Below are 24,733 nucleotides of genomic sequence, written 5' to 3'. Positions count from 1 at the left end.
GAGAAATGTAATTGAGAGTTGAAATGACTTGATATCCTTTCCTGGCTAAACTTAATTGTAAGTTGAATTTACTTGAGATACTTTCCTGGCCCTAATCAAAATTTTAAGGCAACAGGGTTACAAATTATTTTAAGTTGAGTCAACTTGTATTTTTTTACAGTGTACTAACCTTCAAATGTGACTGACAATGCTATTACACATAATAGTCTGCCTATCACTCAGGTTATGTGAAACCACTCGGCCCATGCAGTCTCAGGCTTAGAGACCGCCAGACAAACAGATAACAAGCGGCGCTGCATTTGTCACAATTTACCTTGAAGACGTCTTGTGTGTCGTCCATGCAGTAGACCCTGATGTTGTACTCCAGTGTGGAGCAGTAAGCATCCGAGAAGAGCACCAGCCTCAGGCGCTTGGCAGCCCCCATGTGCAGGGACTCCCCCACCAGGGCGAGGGTGCCCAGATGCTCCGTGAAGAGCCGGCACGTCTCGGCCTCGAGCTGGCAGTAATAGGGCTCTGACACAAGCTCCTCTCCCATCAGCAGGACGTCCTGGAGGGGGCGAGGGGGACAAAAAAAAGGTGTGAAATGAAGGTCAAGCACCCAGATTATGAAGCAGGGAGGGTAATGCCTGGGTACCTTATGTCTATTAATGTGGCTGTGTGTTTGTAAAGGGGTTGTTAGGAAAGCAGTTTGGCACAGTAGCAAGGCCCCCATTTATGTCCCTCCTGCAGCGTGACAAAGTAACATTAAAGACAAATGCTAGAAGGAAATGTTCCACAAGTGTCTGGGTCACTAACTTTATATCAGGACAAAAAGGAATATTTTGTTTTAGCGTCAAATTCCCTTTTCACCACAGTATACTCACTGACATGAAAACACACATTTTATAAAAAAAGACATCCTATAGAACACCATCAATTTACTTAATAATGCATGAACGAGGTATTCAATTGACATGAAAGGAGACTCGAATAGATTCCTGGCAAGACTAGATGGTGCTGGAGAAAGAAAAAACTGTGGCGGTGCAGTAAATATCGGATTGTTAGGTTTTCCGGAATTTACTTCAGCCATTGAGATTTGTTAAGGAGGGTGAAAACAACTTGCCAATGTAACTGTTAAACAACACCCTTGCATGGCAGTGAAACTTGTCATTAATTAAATTAATTGTAACTTGATATGCCAAGTAGAAAAACATAAACACTGATCTAAACATGTCACAGAAGCTACATTTTTCTTGCTTTGTCACATAGCCGTTTCACAAATGAATCTCTAATAAAGATGAGACTTGTGAAGATATCCTATCACATCTCACTATGGGATAGTTTTATGAGATAATATCACTGCTCTCAGGGCTAATTTAATGGGGACATATTGGACCCAAGGTGACAACATTTTCTCTAAAACCTCATTATGCCAGTTGACTGACTCTTCTCATTAGCCAATCAAGCTGAAGAGAGCATTCTGCTTGCCAAATGCCCAGCGAGCCCCTCTAGAATCGATTCAACCAGACACCATCTACGTCAATAGAATTAGTATTGACACAATTCATTTGCTATGCAACCACAATGGAGTCTCACTTTTTCATCATCTTAATATTTCTTCCAAGTGGAGCAGAGGGTGAGGTGGCTCGATTACGCAACTGAACGCTCGCTCTACGTTCAATTTATTTCCCAAACTCCTTTCGCTTCAGCATGTTCATTTTCACTTTCATCTCTATGTCTTACTCTTCTTTGCTGGGTCATATTTTTAATCTCCCATTCTTTCTAATCGTTCCTCTACATCTACATTACCAGCATGTCCACTTTGCCTTTCCCTCTTTGCCTCCTTTCTTTCATTTCACTTCTCTTCACACTCTCTGCAGATGCTTCCTCTCTCATTCTGTCGTCCACCTTTGGTGGACACGCAGTTAGGCCGTTGGGCTATATTTGGTCTGGCCGATGATTAAAAGTGCTGGTCTAACCTCTGCCTCAGACAGGCCAATCCATCCCACAGACACCCCACACGGGGAGGCTGAATAATTTATGCACAATATCGAACATGAAAGAAGACCTACTAACACTCCAAAGCCCACCAGTACCCTTTCAAATCTCTCTGGATTGCGAAGATGTGTATACTGACTCAAACCGCATTTGTTTGCATGGATGTGCGTGTGCGTGTGCGTGTGCGTGTGCGTGTGTAGACACCACATTTTCTTCCCAGTTACATCCTGTTTAAGTCTAGCAGTTCTGGTTACTTTCAAATTTCATGGATACAAAAATGGGGAGGGAACTCTGTAATTGGAAGCGGCGGTCAGAAAGGGTCAAGGAGCACTCAGGAGAGTACTTTGAGGATTAGTAATTTGCTTAGAGAATTTCTGTTTTCAGAAACATGTTGCCTAGCAACTCTTGAGCTGGGGAAAGTGGGTATACCCTGGCTTTTGTTCCAGCCCAGGGAGAAAACACCTGATGGTCAATATAATTTAAACACTATAGAGTGGATGAGTGCTGTGCTAGAACTACTTCCACTATATAGCATTGAGTGCTTTCCATTGCCTGCTTCCAGTCACTACTGAACAAGTTTGCACTTTTTCAAAGAAAACCCTCATTGAGTTTAGTAAGACTGAACAAATTCACTGGGTGGCAACTCTGTCTTTTTGTGAGTGCTGGTGCTGGAGTTATAGCGCTGTCTCACCTCCCAAGTGCCCTCATAGTTCTGCTTCTTGAGACGGACGGCCCAGTTATCGAGGCATGCGTCAGAGCAGTGGTCCATGCTGAGGATAACCGGCCGGCTCAGGACCACCCCCGGAGGCCCACAACTCACCACAGGGCTGAGCAGGGTCTGGCAGCCGGCCAGAGGCAACCTACACCGGGGAGAGAAAAGAGGAATGACTCCGGAGGAAGTACTTTTACTCATCAGGTTATTAGTGAGAATTTACTGGTCTCTTGTAAGCAGGATGCAACACTGTCCTCCACCTCTGCAAATTGTCTGGCAGCTGCCACAGAGAATAATGAAAGCCTGGACCTGGTTGTGATGACTGAGTAATAACATAACACTACCACAGCATGATACATTGGCTGTGCCTTCTGAGACTAGATGCAGCATGCCAGATCAACAGTTTTTTACAAACAATTAATTTAGCTTAAATAGTGCACACCCAGGTAAAAGGCTACTCTATTTATTTACATCTGTCCTCCACAGTGCTGGCATGGACTCCTAAGCCTTTCCTAATGGAACAGTAGAGCATCCAAACAAACAGCCTAGTGGCATCCAGGGAAGACTGCCAGTTAGGCTGTGTTAAAGAGACCCACCTTAAATCTTCCTTCCTCTGAACAGTGAGATAAATCTCATAGATCTTTCCTCTGGGGATGGCCTCGGGTGGAATGAGCAGACTGATTCCTAATGCAAATAACAACAAAGGGAGAGAGAGAGCGGGGATAAGGAAGAGAGGGACAGGCTCATTTGTTCTGACTGAACAACGTTTTTTGTCATTTCACAAAGGAAGCGGGCCCACTGAACAAAACTGTGGCTACAAAAAATAGGAAAAACAAATCTATTCTGAAGGTCAGAGGCAGCCTCCGTCAGGTATAGATGCAAATCTATGCACCGGTAGGAGAGGCGGCACACGTCCCCACGGTCAACAATTAGCTGAGACAAAAGCACACACTGCACCGCAGTTTAAATGTCCTCAGTCTGCCACCAAGTAGATAATTGAGACCATGGAACAGACTACTCAAGGAAGATTACACTTCCCCAGGAGAGTGTGGGAATGCACCTTGGAGAATAGAGAGAGCTATTGAGGTAGTTTGAGTGTTGTGGCATTAGTGTTGTGATTCTCATGCCAAAATCCTCCACTTAGAATAAAATGTGGTACAAACAGTGAGTCTGACTCAATCTCTGAATTGTAAACTGGGTCTGCTTACCAAAAAAACCTCTGTTTGAATAAAGCCAAGGTGCCTGAATGCTCACAGTCTAGGCTGAATCTATTAACTGTCTTCCAAGTGCCAGCTCTGAAACTAAATGGCTGCATAGCTCCTCTGAGTAAAGATTTTTTGTTTTCTGTGTCCCGATGAAAAGATGGGTGCCAATGCGTGGTATACTATACATGGCTTTGAGTTAATCCAAGCATAACATATCTATAAGAGTGCGAAAGAGAGACAGAAGATAGAGAGAGATGGCGAGCAAAAACACAAGAAGAAAATACCCTTTTCTCCAAAAAGATACTGGCTTACTGGCACTGTCATGGAATCATCTGGACAGCCTACAATGAGCCAAGTGGAAACACTGTCTTCCAGTATAATTATGTAAACTCTGTATTCAGCTAATGTTAAAAGGGGAAGCAAAACAGGGCACTAATGATGGTGGGCTTTTTATATCTTTTATCAGAATCATTTTTAATGGACTCTCCATTTCTGTGTCCATGCACATAGCCCACAACTGACATTTTTGTACATCAGCTACCAATTCAACCAGCTTTGTCATATGCAAGGGTCCTACTTGGAATAATTGGTTCAAGGTTTTATTCCAGGAATCATTTATGCATTTATTCCAGGAATATTTGGTGCAGACTTTATATTTTATAGTTAGTCAGTATGGAGCTTTTTAACTAATCATGCCGTGTAGTGCCGATGTACTGTACTGACAACACATTTAACTGGATCTTGTTTAGATGCTATATTATGTCAAATTTGGATTTGTGACTTCAGTCCACTTTAATCACCAAGCTATACAAGCCCTTCATGCATTTTTGGGGCCTCTCAATTCTGCTTGTTAACGTCCAGTAAGAGACTTTGTGTCATTAAGGCAGGTGTAATTAAGTTTCTGTAAATATATATATATTTTTTTTTTTAATGGAAAAGCAATGACAATGCATTTGCAATGCAGCAAGACTGACTTCCCACAGTTGTTTTTACATTTAGTAGATTAGATGATACATGGTTAGTATAGTTTTGTTTGTTTGAAGGATAGCTTCAAACAGAAAATCATAGTCTGGATCTAGAAGGATAAAATAATGTATTGACTGGCAGGAAAGTTAGTGATTGGAAAGATTAGGGATCATCTGGCTACATGGCCTGAGAGCAACTCCTGCTGCACTTAACTGCACCTTATGTGTTTTTTGGGTCTTTTTCAGTGTCAGAAATAGCTCTCAAAAATGATTATGGGTATTGTTAGAGGAAAATTGCAAGTAAACGTACTAGTGCACTTATAAGTAATAGTATAGAATGACATGACGTTTTTACCTTCTTGTATCATATTAAAAGTGTTTCTATACTATTGAATACAAATATTATAATTCCTGGTATAGTAAGTCCAAAAGAAGTCTCAGAAATCTCTTAAAAATATATTATAAAGTCATTGTCTAGTATGACAAATAGATTGTGCATTCTAGAAGTTCCTTTTTTACAACGAGGGAAGCATAGAAACTCTTACAATTCCTACAAATTATGTATTATTTATTTGTCAACTCTTTTCAACACCCAGAGAAGCTGCTCACAAAGAGCTTAGGTACTAATGTGTCAGGATGACAAAATTGTTTAATGAACTAATTATCTATCAGACCATGTGACTTAGTGGAACAACCCTTCAAAGGAAACCATTTATAATTTTGTTCTCCTGAACTACATGTGTGAGGGCAGCCTGTATGAGCCTAAGAAGAACCCACCTGTGCTGGGGATGGTCAGCCTGCCTCCTAGGAAATTGAAGGTCCCATAGGAGGTGTTAGCTACATCACGGGGCAGCGTTTTAAAGTAGGTCTGAGTGGACAGCCTGCTGACAAACTCAGCAGGGTCAGAGTTGAGCTTGCCGTTGTGCAGCGTGTGCGAGCCGTTTGGTAGCGGGTCTAGCAGAGGCCCATTGGTCATTGAAAACTTCCCCGTGGTGTGAGGGCGAGAGCGTAGGGTGCCTTGGTAACTTGTGGTGGTTGTGGTTAGATCAGGCTGGATGGTGAGCAAATGGGAATTCTCTGTTGGAATAATTAAGAAGAAACAGACAAAAGCAATTGTGTGAAACTCAATGAGTGGCAGGCAAAGGGGGGTTCATACATCACAGAGACAGACCTCACACGCTCTTAAGCTGTCGCAACACACAACGAAAAGTGAAACAAACACAGGAAAGACACATGGCGCGGAAAACAGAAGACTCACACTCTTGACATTACACAGACACAATTTCCACCCAAAGCCAGTCAATTCACATCCTCTCTCTCCATCTCGCTCTGTCTGTTTAGCAACCACACAATCAATTCCAAACAGAACTCAGATAGAGCTTAGCACTCAGACTGAATAAAGGCTTTTTTTTTCACGGTGAATCACAGGCACTGCAACACAGTTCCCCATCTCCATCCAACTCAGACAGTTGTATTTCTATTACTTGCTGGTAAACCTGAGATGCTACACACAGGCAGTAAACAGAGTGGGTACATTCCCTGACAAAGAGGAAGGGGCAAAACATAATGTCAGGCAGGCAAATAAACAGCTCACAACACACACACACAACAGATTACATCTTGCTTATGCTGATTGTACTTTCACACGACTCCACAACCTCAAACAGACTTGGTGGCACATGTAGATGAGTGCCACACGGTCACAGTGGGCAGGCGGACAGACCGACGGATGCACAGAGGAGGGTAAAACAAAGAACAGTGTCCTACTGCTGTGGGGGGGAGGCCTGCGTGGCCGCGGTGCCCACACACCTGGCTTGCTGGGCTTGATGCCCATGGGCTGGAAGCCAGTGGTGAGGATGGAGGAGTCGGCGACATCGGAGTCCAGGTCCTCCTTCTTGCGCCGGTACACCAGGACCACCACGATGAGCAGCAGAGTCAGACACAGAGCCACCGCCACCATGCCCACGTAGAGCGCCACGTCCTCGGCCCCGCTCACCGCTGCAAGGGGACCAGAGAAAACAAGAGAGAAAACATTAAGCACGGCTGAAAAACACCCGATGAGTTCTGCTGGAACAGCTTTTGTGCAAAGGTCTCACTTGAGTATCTTGTTCATTTGTTTAAAGACTTTATGAAATGAGTTCATTGCTTGCCAACTAAAGCTGCTTGACTATGTTCATGTCTGTTTGATGCAGTGAAGAGAGCAAGCATTAGCTAATATTAAATAACCATTTGAATTTTGAGCTTGAGTGTCAACCTGTGGACAATAGAAAATGAGAAAGAGAGTTTCTGAGGCAGGTTTGCAGCAGTGTTACCTTCCTTCATTTCAGCTCTCGATATATATATAGATCTTGCATGTTTTTCTCTCCCTTGTCTCTTTCTCTCTACGCACACAACACCCCCAAGAGCGATGGTGCAAAAAGGAAGGATTTGCTTATATTCTAGCACCTCTTATTGAATGTCTCTTTCTTTCAAAAGCATGAGAGGAGCAGGAAGATTCTTTCTCCCAAAAGTACAGTATGAAGATGACAGCTAAGCCCAGACAAACATCAATGTGTGCTTGCATTTGTGTGTATGTATTATGTGTGTGTGTTTTTCAGGGGAATGGGATTTGCTACGGCTGTCTCCCATGGCTGGGGACATTTTGTGGAGGAAGTGGAGGATGCTCCTGGGGCCTTTGTGGAGGGCCATTGTCCCCGGGAGCCACGGGGGCGTAGTGCTGTCAGCTGAACACAGTCAAGGAGGGGACGCATTGAGCGGCGCAGCTTTGAGGGACGGGGAACAACGGCAAAGGTTAAAGTGCTGCAGGCTGGCGTGTGGTGAGTTGACGACAAAAGGAGGAGGACAGAAGCAGGAGGAGAGGAGCAAACGTACAGGACTGAAGATTAGAATTAAAGAGGACAAAAAAAGACTTAACAGGGTGACAGCATGGGCATGTATCTGACAGCATGTGTGATTTATATTTCAGCAATGAGCAGCTATAACACGTCCAAAAGGTTTATGTCAAAATTGCCCTGATTAACATTAGATAGGAAATATTACGATGAATTTTACCAGACTGTAATCCTACTGCTCAGCAGGAACTGCGCTCAACAGTGGAAGCATCGATTTGACAACTTTTAATTGGTGTTAGTGAATCTGAGATATGAGAATTGCACAATTAAATTAGAGTTCTAACAGTCCACTTTTGAAAAATAGAAAATGGTCAAAAAAAGCATCGTCTCACTCTAATGTCTATTCATCCGTTTGTCCTTGCCTTCTCCTTTTGCCTTGAAAAATCCAATTGTTTGGACAAAGCCGCCTGACATACCCGAGTCTTTAAGAGAAATGCCAGAATCTATTTCATGGGTGATTATCTCAGTACAATCTGATACCTTAAGTAGCGGGATTATATGCAGCAGGGCTCTTTGGCGGCCGGTTTTAATGCAAGAGATCTCTTGACACGCAATCAATTGTGAATGACTGGCTGAAGATAAAAACAAGACGGTGAGTTTTGTTCGTGACATCGCACACAACACGTGAACAGAACACACTCAGGACATGGAGAATCGAACAGGAAACATCCTCCATCTTTGTTCCTCTCCCTTTACTTGCCTGTGCCTCTTTCCTCTGAGTCTCTCTCCTCAGGGAAGCACAGAGGTGCTTAACGAAAAGCAGCAGGGCTAAACCTTCCACCCTCCACAATGAGCTTAAAAAAAGGGGAGAAACTAAGGCTGAACCTCTCATTAAAGTTCACAAATCCAATTGTCTTGGTGAGTCAAAGGCCAGACAAGGCTGTGATATTTGGACTTGCAGCGCCACAGCCTACAGAGGGATGTGCAGTCTGACTGAAGACAAAACAACACCCTTCAGCAAGGAGACAGGCCAACTGGGCTCTGCTGATTGGATAGACACTATAGCCTTAGATCGGCCAATTGCTGTTTACTTTCTAAGGGCAAACCAAAGGCACCTAGCTAACCTCAGATGCAAAGATCCAGTATCTCCACTCTTCCCTTTTTCCGCTTCACACACCATTCTTGTGCCCAGACAATAAAGTCAGTCAATCAGCCAACTCCCTCTCTCCCTCTATTCTGCGTGATATCTCTGGTGGCTTATCGGAGCATCACTGAGTGAAGTTTTATCTGACCCACCAGGTGTCACAGCGAAACAATCCCAATGCTCACCACAACCCTGACCAGCACCTGCTCTCGACTCCTGCCGGCCGCTCTCATTGATTTTCACGATGCCAGCCAATAATTGAAAGGACATCCATCACATTTTAATTGAAATGGCTAATCAGGTTTTATAATTGGATGGGCTTTACCTTAGTCCGCCTCTAGCGTGCCCTCTCTTCATCTTTTTCCACACACACTCTACCAATACACCTCTCTTCCTCTCTGCCGCCCGTCACTCCATCGTTCATTTCCACTTGACGTAATTGCTGGCAGAGAACTTTTGATTCTCTTTGCGTGTGACCTCTCTTCATGATTGACACGAGCCGGCGGATAAACTGTGGATGCGATGAGCTGTTTTCAGAGTTGACCCTGGGCAAATCTCTGTTTGTTCCCCTCACCCTGAGCTTTCACTTCAGCTCCTGAGACTTGCTCCAGGGCTGGCTGGTAAAGGATCCGTTTCTGACTTGGGATGGGCCAGAATGGACTTATAATTCATCTCCTCTGAGGCAATGTAACTGGATCCCGCTGAAGTTCGGACTCTCGCTGCATTTGGAGTCAGTACAATGTTTGCACCCGATTGTCCTCAACTCTCTCTACCTGCTGCTTTCTCTCCCCTGCATTGATAAAGAAAAGCTTTGCAGCCGCCTGTGCCTCCTTCCAGGGCATTTATCAAGAGACCTGAAAATATATTTCATCCCATGGCCAATCCTAGTCACTTGCCTGAAGATGAATAACACAGGAGTTCTTAAGGTCAGGGAAATATGGCTACTAAAACTCTCAAAGTGAACGTGACCATTACTATCTCCACAATACAGTCCTCCCATCTCTCAGCGGCTCCCGATGAAATATGGCCCAAAATAAATGTTCAGCCATTTCTCATGCAGCCTGTGACCCCACTCTGACAACAAACCCATGACTAAAACATCCGCTGCATCGCCACCAAATTAGCTTCCCAAATTCAAAAACAGAGTAAATATAGATTAATGGTTTGATGGTTTTTGCACAATCATTTGTGACAACCCTAAAACTGGATGCTGCTGCAAATTAAGTTCATTACCCTCATTAAACGCATTAAGCCAAATAATTGTTTTTATGTTGTTGTAATTTTCTGTGCCTGAGAATACGAGCAGTATCATTTGTCCAGCTATCTTTTTTGTGCCCTCTAACACCTGTCTGGCAGGACGCCAGCTTATTTATTATTTTCCTGCACAGATTTTGCGTAGCTCCATCTTGGGCTCCACTTTGTTTGCTTTATGAAAATGATCCTCCCTGGGTCAGATCTGTTTGAGCTATAACACAAAGCTTGCAGCCGCACATTGATTCTCATATATGCAATACCCAAAACAATAACCTCATACAACGTATGCCATTCCCTGCTTAATGAGGGAGATTAGAGACAGAGGACGTCTTTTTGAGGCAGCGTAACTACGGCTCACTCTGCAGTTGTATTGTTCGATTACACTGGAGAAGAGAAGGGTGGCTTTTGTTTCAGGGGGGAAGTTTTCCATTTCAGCTAATAGCCCGCAGACATGGTTGAAGTATGGGAGTTGCTGACAAGCCAAAACCATCGCGCTATTTTGCTTATTATAATACTTCACACAGCCGTTGTCTATGGAAACACATCTGCTGGGAACAGATTGGGACAGGCATTCTTCAGAGGCCAGCGCTCCGCTCTGCACTGTCAGTGTAAATACTGAGTGACTGTATGTGTGTGTGTGTGCATTAGGAACAACGACGAGCATCTTTGTGTATACATCTTGCCTCTTTGGGGAGGAGCTGCTGACCTTTGATGATGGGCCGACTGAGCTCCCTGGTTCACTGCACCAGCCAATATTCAGCTATCGGCTGACACACACACACCCTCGTGCACAGGGACACGTAGTCACACACATTTTGCTAACCCAATGCAACAAACATTAGCTCTATCCACCCCCCCAGTTCTCCACGCATTGGTCAATCTGATCACGTCAAATGATGCAAGATACATAATTCAGTTTATTAATTCACTGGCCCATGTTAAGCACGCTATTTATAACATTTTATCCATGAGACGCCACCCTGAGACTCATCATTTCTGGATGGTAAGCTGCAATATCTTCTGCGTTTGATATCTGTGGGGAGCAACAGAGCTCTCCCTTCATGTCCATCTGGTCAGCTTTGGATCCTGCAGTGCCACATTCCACTCAGCTGTCATGCTTTATGGTTTCTGATCCTGATAGTATGCACGTGCCCTATTACTGATACGTGGTTTGTTGAAACACACAGTGGCTGCTTCACACAGAACCTGAAACACACACTGGCCATGTGTGTGCATTTGCACGGCCGATTTGACCCATGGCACTTTACCTGGCAGGTTGTGTTTTAATCAGAAGAGAGATGGTTTAATTTTCAGCTCCAATAATAGCCTAGAGAGCATCACGACAGCGACGCAGGTGAAAAGGTTGTGTATTATTTTAGCGGCGGGTGTCATACTGGTGTTTATTAGAACTGATGGTCTAAAAGGTCGCGAAGGTGTGGACGAGGCAGTAATGGTCTCATGGAATGGACCTCTTTCCCTTTGCCTATCACACAAAACTGATGCTATAAGGATACATAACATGTTTATGAGGTCTAATAAAAAGTGGAGGAGGACATTTTCAGTTCCCATGCCAAAGTGAAAATTGTATACAAAAACAAAAAGCATGAAGGGGAAAGCCTTGCCCTTCCCATCTTCTCATCCTGCCTTGGGCCCCGATCAGAGTGCTTTTTAGCAGACTGGGGTGGAATTATTTTTGAATTCTCGAAGGGTTTTGAAAGCTGTTTTAGCATTGCAGCGCGCCTACGTTTTTTGCACGAGTGCCCTGAATGCCTGGAGTTAAAAAACAGATCACCGTCATCAATCCAATCCTGATACCTGCAGCTATCCCACTATACCAAAAGCAGTTGCCATAATCTGAATAGAAAACAGGCCTTGATATACATTTGTAGAGAACTTTAGATTTTAGATAAGTCGTTTTAAAAAAAAGTTGAATATACTCACAAGCTTTAATAGGCAAATAAATCACTAAACTTCCTTCTATTTTGGCTGTTGTTAATAAAGACCGTTGCTACTAAATATGTTCCATTGCTGCACAGAGTTTATAAATTGAGAGTATGGTTTGCAGTGCGTGGGTAGTCCGTGCACTCACTCTGTGGGCACTGCTCGCTGGTACAGTTGAGAGACTGGAGGTCGAGCCCCTGGCAGTCTTTGCCCCTGGTGCCAGGTGAGGGCTGGGAGCACTCTCTGCTCCTCCACATCGAACAGTCCGCTCCACACGCCGACCACTTGCTCCACTCGCTCCAGCCTCCGTCCACTGCAAACACACACAACAACATAAAACAAGGGTGAGCACAAACACACACACATACACCAACTGATTCATCGGTAAAACTTCTGATTGAAAAAAACATGCTGAGGAGTTCCAATAAAACAAGCAAACACTCTGTACAAACATTATGAACTGTTAAAACTCTGCACGGTGAAGTTCAGATGCAACAGCGGTGCAAAAGCAGTGGAGTATTTGCGTGTGGGATGAGAACAACTGGTAGAATACTCTGTAGCCTTCCTGTGCAAATCCACTCGCTCTAAAATGGAAACCTGGTAGGGAAAGCAATATAAAGACATGCAAATCCACTTGCACACTCCAATCCAGCAGATGCACAGGGAAACCAAAGCGTGTAAAACTGCTGTGAAAATGCATATTGTCTCTACTCTGCTTCCTTTGTTTATTTTTAACATGGAAATAAGATGCAACTAAGCTAAACCCCAGTGGTCTGAGGGTGCTGTGGCCTGGTAGACTCTGCTGTCAACAATCTAAATATGTACAGGGAGAAAAATATTTACAATTGGGAATATAACCCTATCTACTGATATACATCCATGTAGAACGTTTTTGTGTGCAATGTGGGATTTTGTGAGCGGAAACAAATCTGCCTTGGTTAGATTTCTCAGCCAAACAAGCCGTTACTGTAGCCACATGGGCCTTACCTGCAGTGCATTTGAATGCAAGACACAATACAGGTGGTATTACATTGTACATTACACCTGCAGCCTATTTATGTCCACCACAACTTCAAACACACCACCATCAGCACGAGCAAAATGAAACAAATGGAAATGGGCCGGTAATTGTTCTGTGCAGGCCTGGCTATAAGAAATATCAGCAGCTTTACCACATGCAGGGACGGAGGCCATCTCACAAAGGTGGGGGTAATGTGGCACTGTGGCTGGAGGGGGGGAGCTCGGCGGCAGGGAGTTATAGTGAGAGTGACACAGCGCCAGGCCTGGGGAGGGTTACCATAGGGATAATGGGAAAAAGAGCAGTAATGAGCTCTCATGGGGGGAAAAAAGCCACACTATCCCAAATGTAAGGGCGAAGGGGAGCCACACACACACACACACAAACACACACACACACACACACACACACACACACACACACACACACACACACACACACACACACACACACACACACACACACACACACACACACACACACACCACACACACACACACACACACACACACACACACACACACACACACACACACACACACACACACACACACACACACACACACACACACACACACACACACACACACACACACACACACACACACACACACACACACACACACACACACACCACACACACACACACACACACACACACACACACACACACACACATCACACACACACACACACACACACACACACACACACACACACACACACACACACACACACACCTCATTAATCCCAGCAATAAATAGTGCAGGGGGCATGACCCAGTGAGTGCAGGTCTTATCTGCTGCAGGTTAGAGGCTTTGGTTAATAAAACATAAGTGAGAGAGTCACTAGGGCTGGGTTACACATTATTGCATAACTGTAAGCAATGATACTATTTGTTTTTTTTACTACCAATTGGAAAACGCGGTAAATGGCGCTATGAGCGTATTGGACCAGAAGCCCAGGTGTGTGAATTAGACCCTGCTCCCAAATGTGAGAATGTGTGTGTTATGGGATGCTAGGGCCTCTTTGCAGTCAGATCCATTTGGCAGAGAGAGCCGAACCAATCAGATAATTGTCCTTGTTTGGCATTGAGTGGACCCATCCGTGGGCCAGTAGGCTGATTATCCAGGCTGGGAACGAGAATGATTGAATAGCGAATTACATCCTAATGAATATATTATGTCGCCCCTCAGTTTATCCACACCAATGTGAAATGAGATCAACATCTGCCCTGATGAGGTGATGAAATTCGCCTTCTCTTTTTACACCACAAAGCAAGACTAATGGCCATGCAAATAACATTTTCAAACACGGAGATTGCAGTGGAAGCAGGGTGCTTCTCACAGGAATGTGGATGAGACACAAGCACTGCCACCCAAGGCTGAGGGAAATCAAGGAAGGATGAAAATGCATGAATAGTTCTTGATGGTTTGTCTGACTCTGAACACATGTTGCAAATATTTCAGAAACAGAAAAGGCTTCTTACAGGCGCAGCAGACGTCAGAGAAATGTTAGGACAGCATAACAGCAAGTGGGAGGAAAGTAAGTGCTTAGAATAAATGCAGCGAAGCAAGGAAATTGTCACTTTCCTTGATTTCCTTTTTAATTTAAGGCTGAAATCTGAACCAAGCCTCATCCTTTTACTATGTCAAATGTTATCCACATCCCCAGTTTTCCTTATCAAATCCCCAGAAAGAGATTGTTAGCAGTCCTGCAAAAGGCACCACAGCTGATTTTCAATCATGCAGCACCACAGGTTTTAGGTCAGGCAGGTCTCTGAGGAGTGAAAGTAATACAATAGCCCAGTGGCAAGCCCCCATTTGGACATGCTGTAGGGGTGGAGGAGCAAAAGAACCCGACCATTCTTTACAGGTCAGTGGGAGGGCCTCTTTGCGGCTTGGCTTTTCAAAATGACAACGGCCGCTGACGGACACTGTCCCAGATCATCGGACACCCACAGTTCCTGTGTCCTTGAGGGGAAGATGAGGAGGTAGACAAGCACCACTGAGACCAGCAGGCCGCCCCTCTGCTCCCACCGTCCTGTCAACACACGTGTGCACAGTAACCAGCCCTAATCCCGGTGTTCAAAGGCTGATTAAAAAAAGCCTCAGAAAACAACAGACCCGAGCAGTGGGGGGGATGGCTTAGTCGCATAAATCAGACCATATTTTGTATTTTTGTCCCATTTTATTAATGAATAAATCAGATGTTTGTTCATGGTTAGGATGTAGTATGCACTCTGCACCTACTCCCTTTTGTTAACTAAACCACTAGAACAAAATGATTATATATGCAAGATATGAAGAGTAAACCAAAACAAAAGGCACAGCACGGTTAAAAACAGCACTGATGCGAGGCTGTCAACAGATGGCCATCGTCTTTCTACAGCGAATCGGAGTGTTTTTCTCTGATATGTATTAGGCATTCCTCTTATTTATTCCTTGAATTACATGTGAAGTCTCCTGAACAACCACTGATCATTTCCAGAGACACACATACCCCCAAAGTAAAATTAGACATTTGCCTGCAGTGCAGACAGTCGACATATGGGCGCTAACTTGCATGTGTACAACAGAAACAGGCACAAACACACACTTACAAGTACGCATGTACAAATACACCAGCCGCGAGTCTGTTTACTTTCCATCTCGTAGAAATCTCACGGCTCCTCTGGCAAGCCTGAGGGATCAGTACAACATTTAAATAATTCACGAGAGCTAGAAATGTCTTCAGGTTGTTTGCTCTTCTCTAATACTTTAGCAACGGTGCCATTAATTTATGTCGGTCAGGTGTCACTAAAGAAACTAGGGGGCTAACTACTTGCTGTTGGCTAAGGAAGTGTTGTTGGAAATGCTGGCGTGATCTGACATTTTGGCTCTGAAGTCAATGAAGGAGTGAGGGATGGACTGCAGATTTATGTGGGATACCTCAGCGGGAAAGGGATGAGATGAGACAAAGGGAAAAGGAGAAAGCAGAGGGAGGGAAGTGAAATTGAGATAAGCTCCTCCTCCTCCTCCTCCTCCTCCTCCTCCTCCTCCTCCTCCTCCTCCTCCTCCTCCTCCTCCTCCTCCTCCTCCTCCTCCTCCTCCTCCTCCTCCTCCTCCTCCTCCTCCTCCTCCTCCTCCTCCTCCTCCTCCTCCTCCTCCTCCTCCTCCTCCTCCTCCTCCTCCTCCTCCTCCTCCTCCTCCTCCTCCTCCTCCTCCTCCTCCTCCTCCTCCTCCTCCTCCTCGCATGGAGCCCATCTGATCAGCCACACAGGCCTCTGCCAACTCTCATTTAACACTTTGGAGACTTAGACAACATTAGGAGGTTGGAGCTTTTGTTCAGACTAAGTGTGAACAGACAGGTGGAGAGTTGTGTTGCTGAACAGTAGACGGTGTTGGTCTGTGGAAGCGTACATGACGTCAGTGTGTGGAAATGTGCTTCTGTGGCTGTAGCTTAGTAATGCTCTGAAAGAAACATGCTACTTTTGAAATGTGGAACAATACATGGCCACCGGCAACTCAACAATAAATGTATATATAGACTAAGCCAGGCAATGCAGATACAAATTATAGCCGTTGTTGGTTCCAACAAGAGGTAAAATCTGTGAGGCCCTTGTTGTATTGTAAACAACACAGAGTGGAACTGCAAAAATCTAAGTAAAAACTAAATGTATTTGTTTTGCTTCTTCTTTTAAAGATCAAATGCTGTGGGCTAAATGCACTAGAGAGCTTACAGCCAACAGAGCATTTGAGTCTAGATAATTAATGAACTCTTGAAACAAGAATATAATTAAATGTAATTTTAAGAAGGCAACTCAAAAACAAAAGGCAATGAGTAAGGATACCTCTCAAGGCTATATTAAAAATAAATAAATACAAGATAAATAAATAAATAATTTCTGAATCCAAATGTCAGCCGTGTCTTAAAAAATAACAAGATGTCTTTCTGAAGCGTACAGCTCTCCATGTAATTTGTTCTTCTCAAGTCTCAAATGGACTGAAATCTCCCTCTACTGTTAGTGAGGTGGATTAGACATGCGAAGGCTAAGCAAAGTGATAATTACAATTGTTATCCAGTATGTTGTGATGCTCTTTGTAAGGCCAGACTCATTTGTTCCCCCCCTTGCTGAATGGGAGAAAGTCTAATTAACATATTAAGGCTGATAGTCATATATGTCAATGTTAATCAGGTATTTGTCAAATCTATTGAGGATTATTTGGGGGTAGTCATTGACGGGCTGTGTGTGTGCGCTTGGTGACAGAAGATGGGAGCGGTCAGTTCATCCTGAGGGACTTCAGAGGCATGTGTGTACGCAGCGTTACCACTTGTGGAAGAAAACTACAGCCCATCATCCAGGGACTCTGGCGCAGTGGACCCTGGCCTTGAGGGGAGCCCCCTCTGGGGTGTGACAGCTGTCTGTGCCCCTGATACTCTGTCTGATCTCAGGTAACGAGTGAGAAAAGAAGGCAGAGGCTTCTCTGTTGCTAAACAACAGGACTGAGAGAGGTTTGAGCAGTTCTCTCTTTTTCAAAGTCTCTGCAAACCGTGTTTACAGGGCACAATGCAACCATTTCTGCAACAGCACCCTAAGGATTGGAATTACACACGCTCTCCTTGTGGGGCTAGTGAAAGAGAGGGGGGCGGGCTTTAGTCTAACAATAGCGGCTCGGACTGACATTAATCTCTTTAAGCTCATGGAGGTCAGTATCCTGCGTTGGTGTGGGGGAATGTCAAGCATCCCTGGACACCCCTCTAATTCCACTACTCGTGGCTACAGCGCTAATAATTCCAAATCCATCCAGATAGGGTCCTGGTGGAGCGTCACGCACCGCTGTGCTCCCTTTGTCTTCCTCCTCCTGCTGTATTCCAGCGGGCCATGTTACTTACACTCCAGCTTGACATCGAGTGATGTCTTTACATGAGAGATGTGTAACACAACGCCCTGATTCACCGAGTAAGATAACCTTTGTTTTAGGCTGGGAGAAGCTGCCACTGCCAGAGGTGTTGGGTTTCCCTCTCTGCTATTTACCGAGCGTGGGAGATTTCTCCTGCGGTCAGCATGGCTGCAGAGCCTCGGCTATATGTCCACACACTGATCTGCTAGCAGCTAAACAGCAAGCTCTTGTACACACTGGGGCTCTTTCTACTTCTTTCTCAGTGTTCCTCTCCTCTCTATCACTCTACGCTTTGTCCTATCTTACACTGTATCTGATTCCATCTGTCTCTATCCCTGCTTTCACCTTACACCTCCCTTTTCCTATCCAGCTATCTCTCTCTCTCTGTATGGGGACTAATGTGGGACTGCAAATGAAGCAGCTTGACTTCCATCTCAGGCTACCAGAGATCGATATGTGTTGCTCAGTATCAGGCAGGACGCTCTCTGCCTCCCTGACGCTCTTACAGGGGTAGAACAGGCAGGCAAATTAAACACCCTCAATTCCCCAAACGCAGCCATGGCACACAAGCCACCATCATTCATATTTGTATTGCCCATATTTACTACAGAGCTTGCGCAGGAAACATTAACTAATGTACTCTGACACAATGCAATGGCCTGGACCATGTGTCTTAAAGCAGACAGGTCTCTGAAATAGAAGCGTGGTCTGAGGCCGGAGCAGCAGACAAGGAGATATGTGAACAAAGAATAAATCACTTTTTAGGATGTGACTATGAAGACTAATAGACTGACATTGCTGTGTAAGCGGTCTAATTGCAGGAAACAACAGAAGCACTAGCATCTAAGGTAAGACCAAGGTGCTGGTACACAAGGCAGCCAAAATAAAGATGAATTGATGACTTCTAGATGCAAAAAAATGCAAAAAGGAAGCCACAGGAAGCCAAGCGCCACAGGACAAACGGGGTTGCCTGGGAGTTACCTGGACAGGTGGCCACACAGGCACTTTTCTGGACGTTCTGCCCCTCACAGGAAGTGCCTCCATTCAGTGGCGTGGGGTTGGTGCAGCTCCGACTCCTCTTCTGCCAGCCGCGCCCACACACAGCACTGCAGGACGACCAGGTGGTCCACGTGGACCAGCCGCCGTTGACTGTCAGACCAGCGCCAGGGGTGGGGGGGGGGATGAAGTGGGTAAGGGAGGGGGAGGTTGGGAGGGAGGGATGGATGAAGGGACAGAGCAGCCAGGATTACCCGACATGCACCAAGGAAAAGAGGTGTGTTGCGCTAGAATAATTGTGACTGCTGTTACACTCTGTGGCTCAGCGCTGCAAGGTGAACTAATGGAAGAGCAACTGCAAAGGGGGGGGGGGGCAACTGCAAAGGGGGGGGGGGGGCAGCTTCCTGTGTCCATGTTGGAAATACAGCCAACTGCAGTGAAAACAAAATAGCTTCAACGGGGAACAGAAAATAACATGACAGTTGCCATCTTTGACCTTATCTCTGAGGAAGACAGTTTCTGCAAAGTAACCAGAGGATATTTTAGATAGCCCCCTAAATCTCACAAAGGTAATGGAAGACATTATACAAAAGTTTCACATTATATACAGAATAATAATTACAACACACTTACGGAAAGGCCAAGACTGAAAAATAAATACATCAACCCTGTTCAAATTGTGTTTTTCACTCATCCACTGCTGATTTCCCACGTCACTCAACTCAAATAATTTTTGAATTTACATTTTTTTCTCTTTTCTATTTCAAACTGAAAGGCACTTTGCTGAACCTTATCCACCTATTGGCACATAATTGCAGCTATATCGCTCAATCTCAGCAGGTGATTTCCATCACACCACGCTGGTTTAATTCTAATCAGCTCCTTCCTGTACATCCTGTGTTTGCCCCAGCTTACAAGATACAGAGATTCCTGATTTATTGACTTGCACAGCGCTGTCGTTCCTTTTCTGTACATACTCCCGTCCTAATCTCCCCCCTAACTCTCTCCTGTGCTTGTCGTGGCTGAATCATTTCCTTGCCCTCTCTATGCGATTGATTGCCCGCCACTGCGAGGTAAATTGCCAGGCAACTCGGCCCCTGATTACCTCTTAGCGCAGAGTGCAGTCACACCAGCCAGGCCTTGTTAAAATTCATCTCTGGCCCCCCCGTTGAACCCCCTTTGAAAAGTAGCAGTTATTATGACTTGCTACAGCTAGCTTGATCAGCTAGCATGATGGACTGTGATGCTCTCAGTAATGGATTTTTATTTTCTCTCTTTTTTTTTTTCAACAAGACCACTTCTATTGTGATATAACCTCAATCTTTGCTACAATGGTAATATATTTGTCCTCTTGTCAAGAACACATGATAATCTGACATGCATGCACCACGAACAATTTGTTCACAATTTGTCAGGTTGTTGAGAGCAAAAAATATTTCATTTCATAACTATTGTATTTTTGACATTACAAGAAAGGCAACAACAATTAGAATGCTTTTGCCTCTGCACTCATTTAATCTGTATACGTGTGGATTTGTAGATCTGCAGAGCTTTTAACAACAAGCTAATCAATTATAATTAAGTACAAATAACTTGTTTATTTTTTTCATTACACTCAAGGCTCAGTGAAATGTGTGTATTGACTGCATGCTCAAAATGTACACATTTAATTTCAAATCGTTCACCGAGAAAATGCACATGCCTTTTTTTGACCATAATTTGCAGTTAAAATACTGCCTAAAAAGAAAACACAAGTCCTTGGTCGAAGTTCCTAAGTACAGAGATATCCCTAAATGCTTATTTTTTGTATTCATTGTTTAATATTACAGCTCAGTCTAGTTCATCGTTCTAATTCTTTTTCGTTGATATATTAAAGCTCTAAAGCCCTCAATTGATGACCTTCATGTTTCAAACTATGCTCATGTTGTCCGAATTGGAATTCATCCTACACCCTTAAATCCATTGAGATCTTTTGTCGGACTGCACTTTTAAGTGAAAATATATTCAATTTTAAATCATGTAGCTATAACCTGAATTTTAAGAACTGTTATTCAGTTTTGATCAAATAACTCCCACTGACACCCTCATTTCCCAAGGGATAGGAATACTTGCACCTAGTGCACCCCTTTTCATGGATTTTGATTACCTGTTCTTTTTAGCTGACGTAAAATATTGTATAGACTCACACAAAAACCTTGAAATTATTTTATAGCAGAAGTGATGCAGAGGTGTGCATACTCCTCCATAGTGCTGTTTATTTTGCCATATGTTGTGTTTTTGACACTGTCAAGAAGTCTTGTTCCGACTAGATATAATCGTCTTCTTCTGGCAGCCTTGATAAAAACGAACCGTGTCAGACACTGTGCCAGATTCTACATTTCTCATATGCAACAAAGTTGCTTTCATAATCCGTTCCTCGTGATTTCCTGTTTGCATGTAGAGTAGCTGAGAAATAAGTCTGGCTTCAATGTATGCAAAAAAGAAGACGAGCCAGTACCCAAGAAACCCTCTTGTGATTACAAATATGCTGTTTCTCAGAATTGTAATACAGATCAGTCTGCTTATTGAGTCAAGTAATTATTTACAGTTTGCTTTTATTTAATTTTCTCCTCCCGTATTGGATACACTACAAAGATAGAGGAAGATGGCAGCGTGGAGATTGAAGCTGGCCAGCTTTGGCAGAATGGATGCCAGTAACATTTTAAGTTGTGCAGATACACTACTATGTCATTATTTATGAAAATAGAATTCATTGTTAGCTGGATAGTAGAGCTGTATCATGCTTGTAGACACTGTATGTCATTATGTGTAACACTGCATATTCTCTTTAAAACTTCACATAGAATCTGTGTACTCATGTCTCCTCCATGCAGGCGAACATGCAGGGTTATTGTTAGACTTTGGGATAACGGAAGCACATGCAAGCAATACACAATTCATTTAAGCTGCTTTTATGTTTCGCATATTTGGAAGCTGCCTAACTCCAGACTTTTCATTACTGTGTGTAGACCGCTTTGACACCTGTTGAAAGGAATTTCCACCTACCATAGACTAGGACCGTAGCAGAGTTGCTTTTGCGGCGAGCGACAATGTTTTTGGCCACACATGTGTAGTTCCCCGTGTCCCCCAGCCGGGCTTTTTTGATGACGAGACTATGGTCAGTTGTCATGAAAAAATTGAGGTCGCTCCCTGGGTTGATCACATCCTCGTTTCTCTGCCACTCCACCTGAAAAATATGGTTTCAAAAGGTCAAAATTCACCTTAACTGAATAGAAAACTGCTCCCCTCCCAAGCCGCTCCACAGGAAGCACACATGCCGGGGATTGGATTTTTTTACATTGAACATAAAAGTAGTGCAGTTATTAATGCAATCAAACAGAGAAAGATTAAAATGTAGCTTGTTGTTATACTGACACTGAGATGGAATTAATTCATCTATATAGCGTTTTAATTCTTATATATTTTCTTTTTGTGTGGGGAATGTAGCTTTTAATGCGTAGCTGCTGGAGATCTCTAGATGTTGCTGGTCCGAGAATGAAACTAATTATGCTTTGTGTAGTTTTCTGTGCCCTCTTGCACAAGCCAAAACTGATATTATTCTTTTTTTGGTGTACTTTCAGATTGGTTTGCTTGTTTTCTTGCTCTCACTTGACCTTGTGTCTCGTCTCGAGAGTAGCTACGGTACAGCAGCATTGTTGTGCGTATTACTGCCAGTTGCAATGCCACATATAATTGGGCTTTCCTCCTCTTGTGCACTATGCTTGTTTTCTCCCGTGGTGACTTCTGCTCTGATGTTCTTTTCTGTTGAACTGCACTTGGCACCTACCTTCCTATTTCTCTGCACACTGTCCCTACATTGTGGAGCTGTGATTGGCTACTCTGCTGCTCACGGTCTCTGGGCTGTCTGAGTGGCTGGCCTAACCTCCTCTTGTGTTGTTATTAGAGCGGTTAGTGCCTATATGGGACCAGGAGGACGCAGCAGAAGAGGTGAAACAGCTGGCCCCCGTCTGGTCCTCTAAACACAGACACACAGCACCCAGAGACGTAAAGAGAAAGGGAAAGAGTTGAGCAGAACAAGAGGGTACGAGACACACAGGACGTGGAGAGACGGCAGAGAGATAGAGAATTAGATAGGGAGAGAGGGAGGCAAATAGATCCATTAATTATGGATGGGCCTTTAGAGATGCCAAACGGGGAGTGAAGCCTCCAAGCCTATCCTGAGTGATGTGACGAGACGCTGTGATATACGGCTTCTCAGAGATGTAAGGGAGATAATAAATCAATAATGGGGAATAATTAGAGGTGTAATTTATCCTGCTGGAGATGCTGGGGAGCTAATCCTGAGATACTTTTTGCTCTTTGTACTCCTGGTGAGGAAAGGGTAAAGGGATGCTAGATGTGGGCCTATAAATATCTTCTGTATCCATGTCTCACCTCGGCTTGTGGCACTCCCTCGGGGGGATGACAGCGCAGTAACACCTCCTGGTCCAATGTAACCTCTTTACCCTGCGGCTCCTCCTCAAAGTTCTTTCTCAGGTCTGAAAAAAGACAGGGAGAGACAAAACCAATTAGGATGTTAGTACGAGCTTGTGAGATTCAAAATGAAATACTTCCTTCCACAAAACTTAGCTCGGAGGTTTCAACATTTCCTTCTCTCTAGAAATGTCCACCCGTGGCGTCGCTGAGCATGTCGCACTCCAGTTGGCCCCTAAGCCACAGAGGGATCTGTGGCACCAACCATGTTGCTTATTACAGGCTGCCTGGCTGGTTCAGAAATGCTTGTCTGCTGCCAGAGGGGCCCGGCATCAAGCAAAAGCAATTGCATTACCCCTCACTCGTCCCCTACCACCCACTCTGCTCTCTCCAGCCCCCAGCCTCCATCTGTATGAGGGCTTGGAGCAGCCGCACGAAAACAGAGCCCTGAGGCACCTGGACAAGAGCTCCTGCAAGACTGGCTGCCTGCATGGGGCTTCACATTACGTCTCATTGGAAACTCTTACCATTGCAAGTCCTGCTATACAATTGTCAGTAAGCCCAGGCTGTACATTACACAGGTAAAACTGGCAACGCTTATTTGCTTATTTCTCAAGAGTGAAAATGAATGCAAGGCAATTTGTATAAAATGAGATGGAAAGGAAGCTCATAGCTGGGAGGTTGGAGCACATTTAATGTGTTCACCCCGGGTTATGCATCAGTAATGTGTTATTGTGTTATTGTGTTGTGAGGGGCTGAGGGTGTGGCTTTGAGCCACCGGTGCATTTTCTTTAAACAGATGTTGTGTCTGTCCTGACCAATCATTATATTAGGAAAAGCAGAGGGTTTCATGACATTCAATTGAATTAAAACCGATATAATTGGACTGGGGGAGACTTAGGATATAACACTCCTGGAAGGCTCAAATGTATGCGGATGTGTATGTGTGTGCACGCACACATTATTGTTTTTTGGCGTGTGGCCTTATCTTACATGGAACTCTTTTTGTTGAGCTCGCAAACAAGGTTGGATAATGAATGTGTGTTTTCAAATGGTTCGGAGACAGCGCTGCGTACGGCTCTGTGTGGAATAATGCATATTTATGTGGGAATAAATAGGCAGAATGCTTTAAAATACTCAAATGTGAAATGGCTTCTCCTAATAAAGCTTTTGAGGCTGAGCGAGGGATGTGTCTGTGTTCCCCAGACAGATTTATGATTACAGCACAGCAATAGATTTAAAATCTGTTTATTCCGGTTACTTTCACAGGGATCATCGTTGATGTACTGTAACCAGTGAAAAATATGCTCATGAATGCTCACATTTAGTATTCC

General features: G+C 44.3%; 1 protein-coding gene across 6 annotated transcripts in view; it reads right to left on the bottom strand.

The window, feature by feature from the left end:
- Positions 1 to 24,733, bottom strand: part of unc5a (unc-5 netrin receptor A) — a 144,554-nt gene that overhangs the window by 19,997 nt on the left and 99,824 nt on the right. For 2 of the 6 annotated variants that reach the window (XM_034232580.1, XM_034232581.1), the window contains exons 4-12: positions 23,361 to 23,464; positions 21,972 to 22,152; positions 18,912 to 19,079; positions 12,178 to 12,342; positions 6,627 to 6,857; positions 5,637 to 5,936; positions 3,286 to 3,373; positions 2,669 to 2,837; positions 314 to 547 (exon numbers count right to left, since the gene is read on the bottom strand). In XM_034232580.1, the coding sequence (XP_034088471.1) occupies positions 314 to 547; positions 2,669 to 2,837; positions 3,286 to 3,373; positions 5,637 to 5,936; positions 6,627 to 6,857; positions 12,178 to 12,342; positions 18,912 to 19,079; positions 21,972 to 22,152; positions 23,361 to 23,464 (1,640 nt within the window). The remainder of the gene's footprint in view (positions 1 to 313; positions 548 to 2,668; positions 2,838 to 3,285; positions 3,374 to 5,636; positions 5,937 to 6,626; positions 6,858 to 12,177; positions 12,343 to 18,911; positions 19,080 to 21,971; positions 22,153 to 23,360; positions 23,465 to 24,733) is intronic. The other 4 variants (XM_034232583.1, XM_034232584.1, XM_034232582.1 and 1 more) reach the window with 3 other exon arrangements.

The sequence above is a fragment of the Gymnodraco acuticeps genome, unplaced genomic scaffold, assembly GCF_902827175.1.
Source record: "Gymnodraco acuticeps unplaced genomic scaffold, fGymAcu1.1, whole genome shotgun sequence".
Classification (NCBI taxonomy): domain Eukaryota; kingdom Metazoa; phylum Chordata; class Actinopteri; order Perciformes; family Bathydraconidae; genus Gymnodraco; species Gymnodraco acuticeps.
This window is presented reverse-complemented; position numbering and strand designations above follow the sequence as displayed.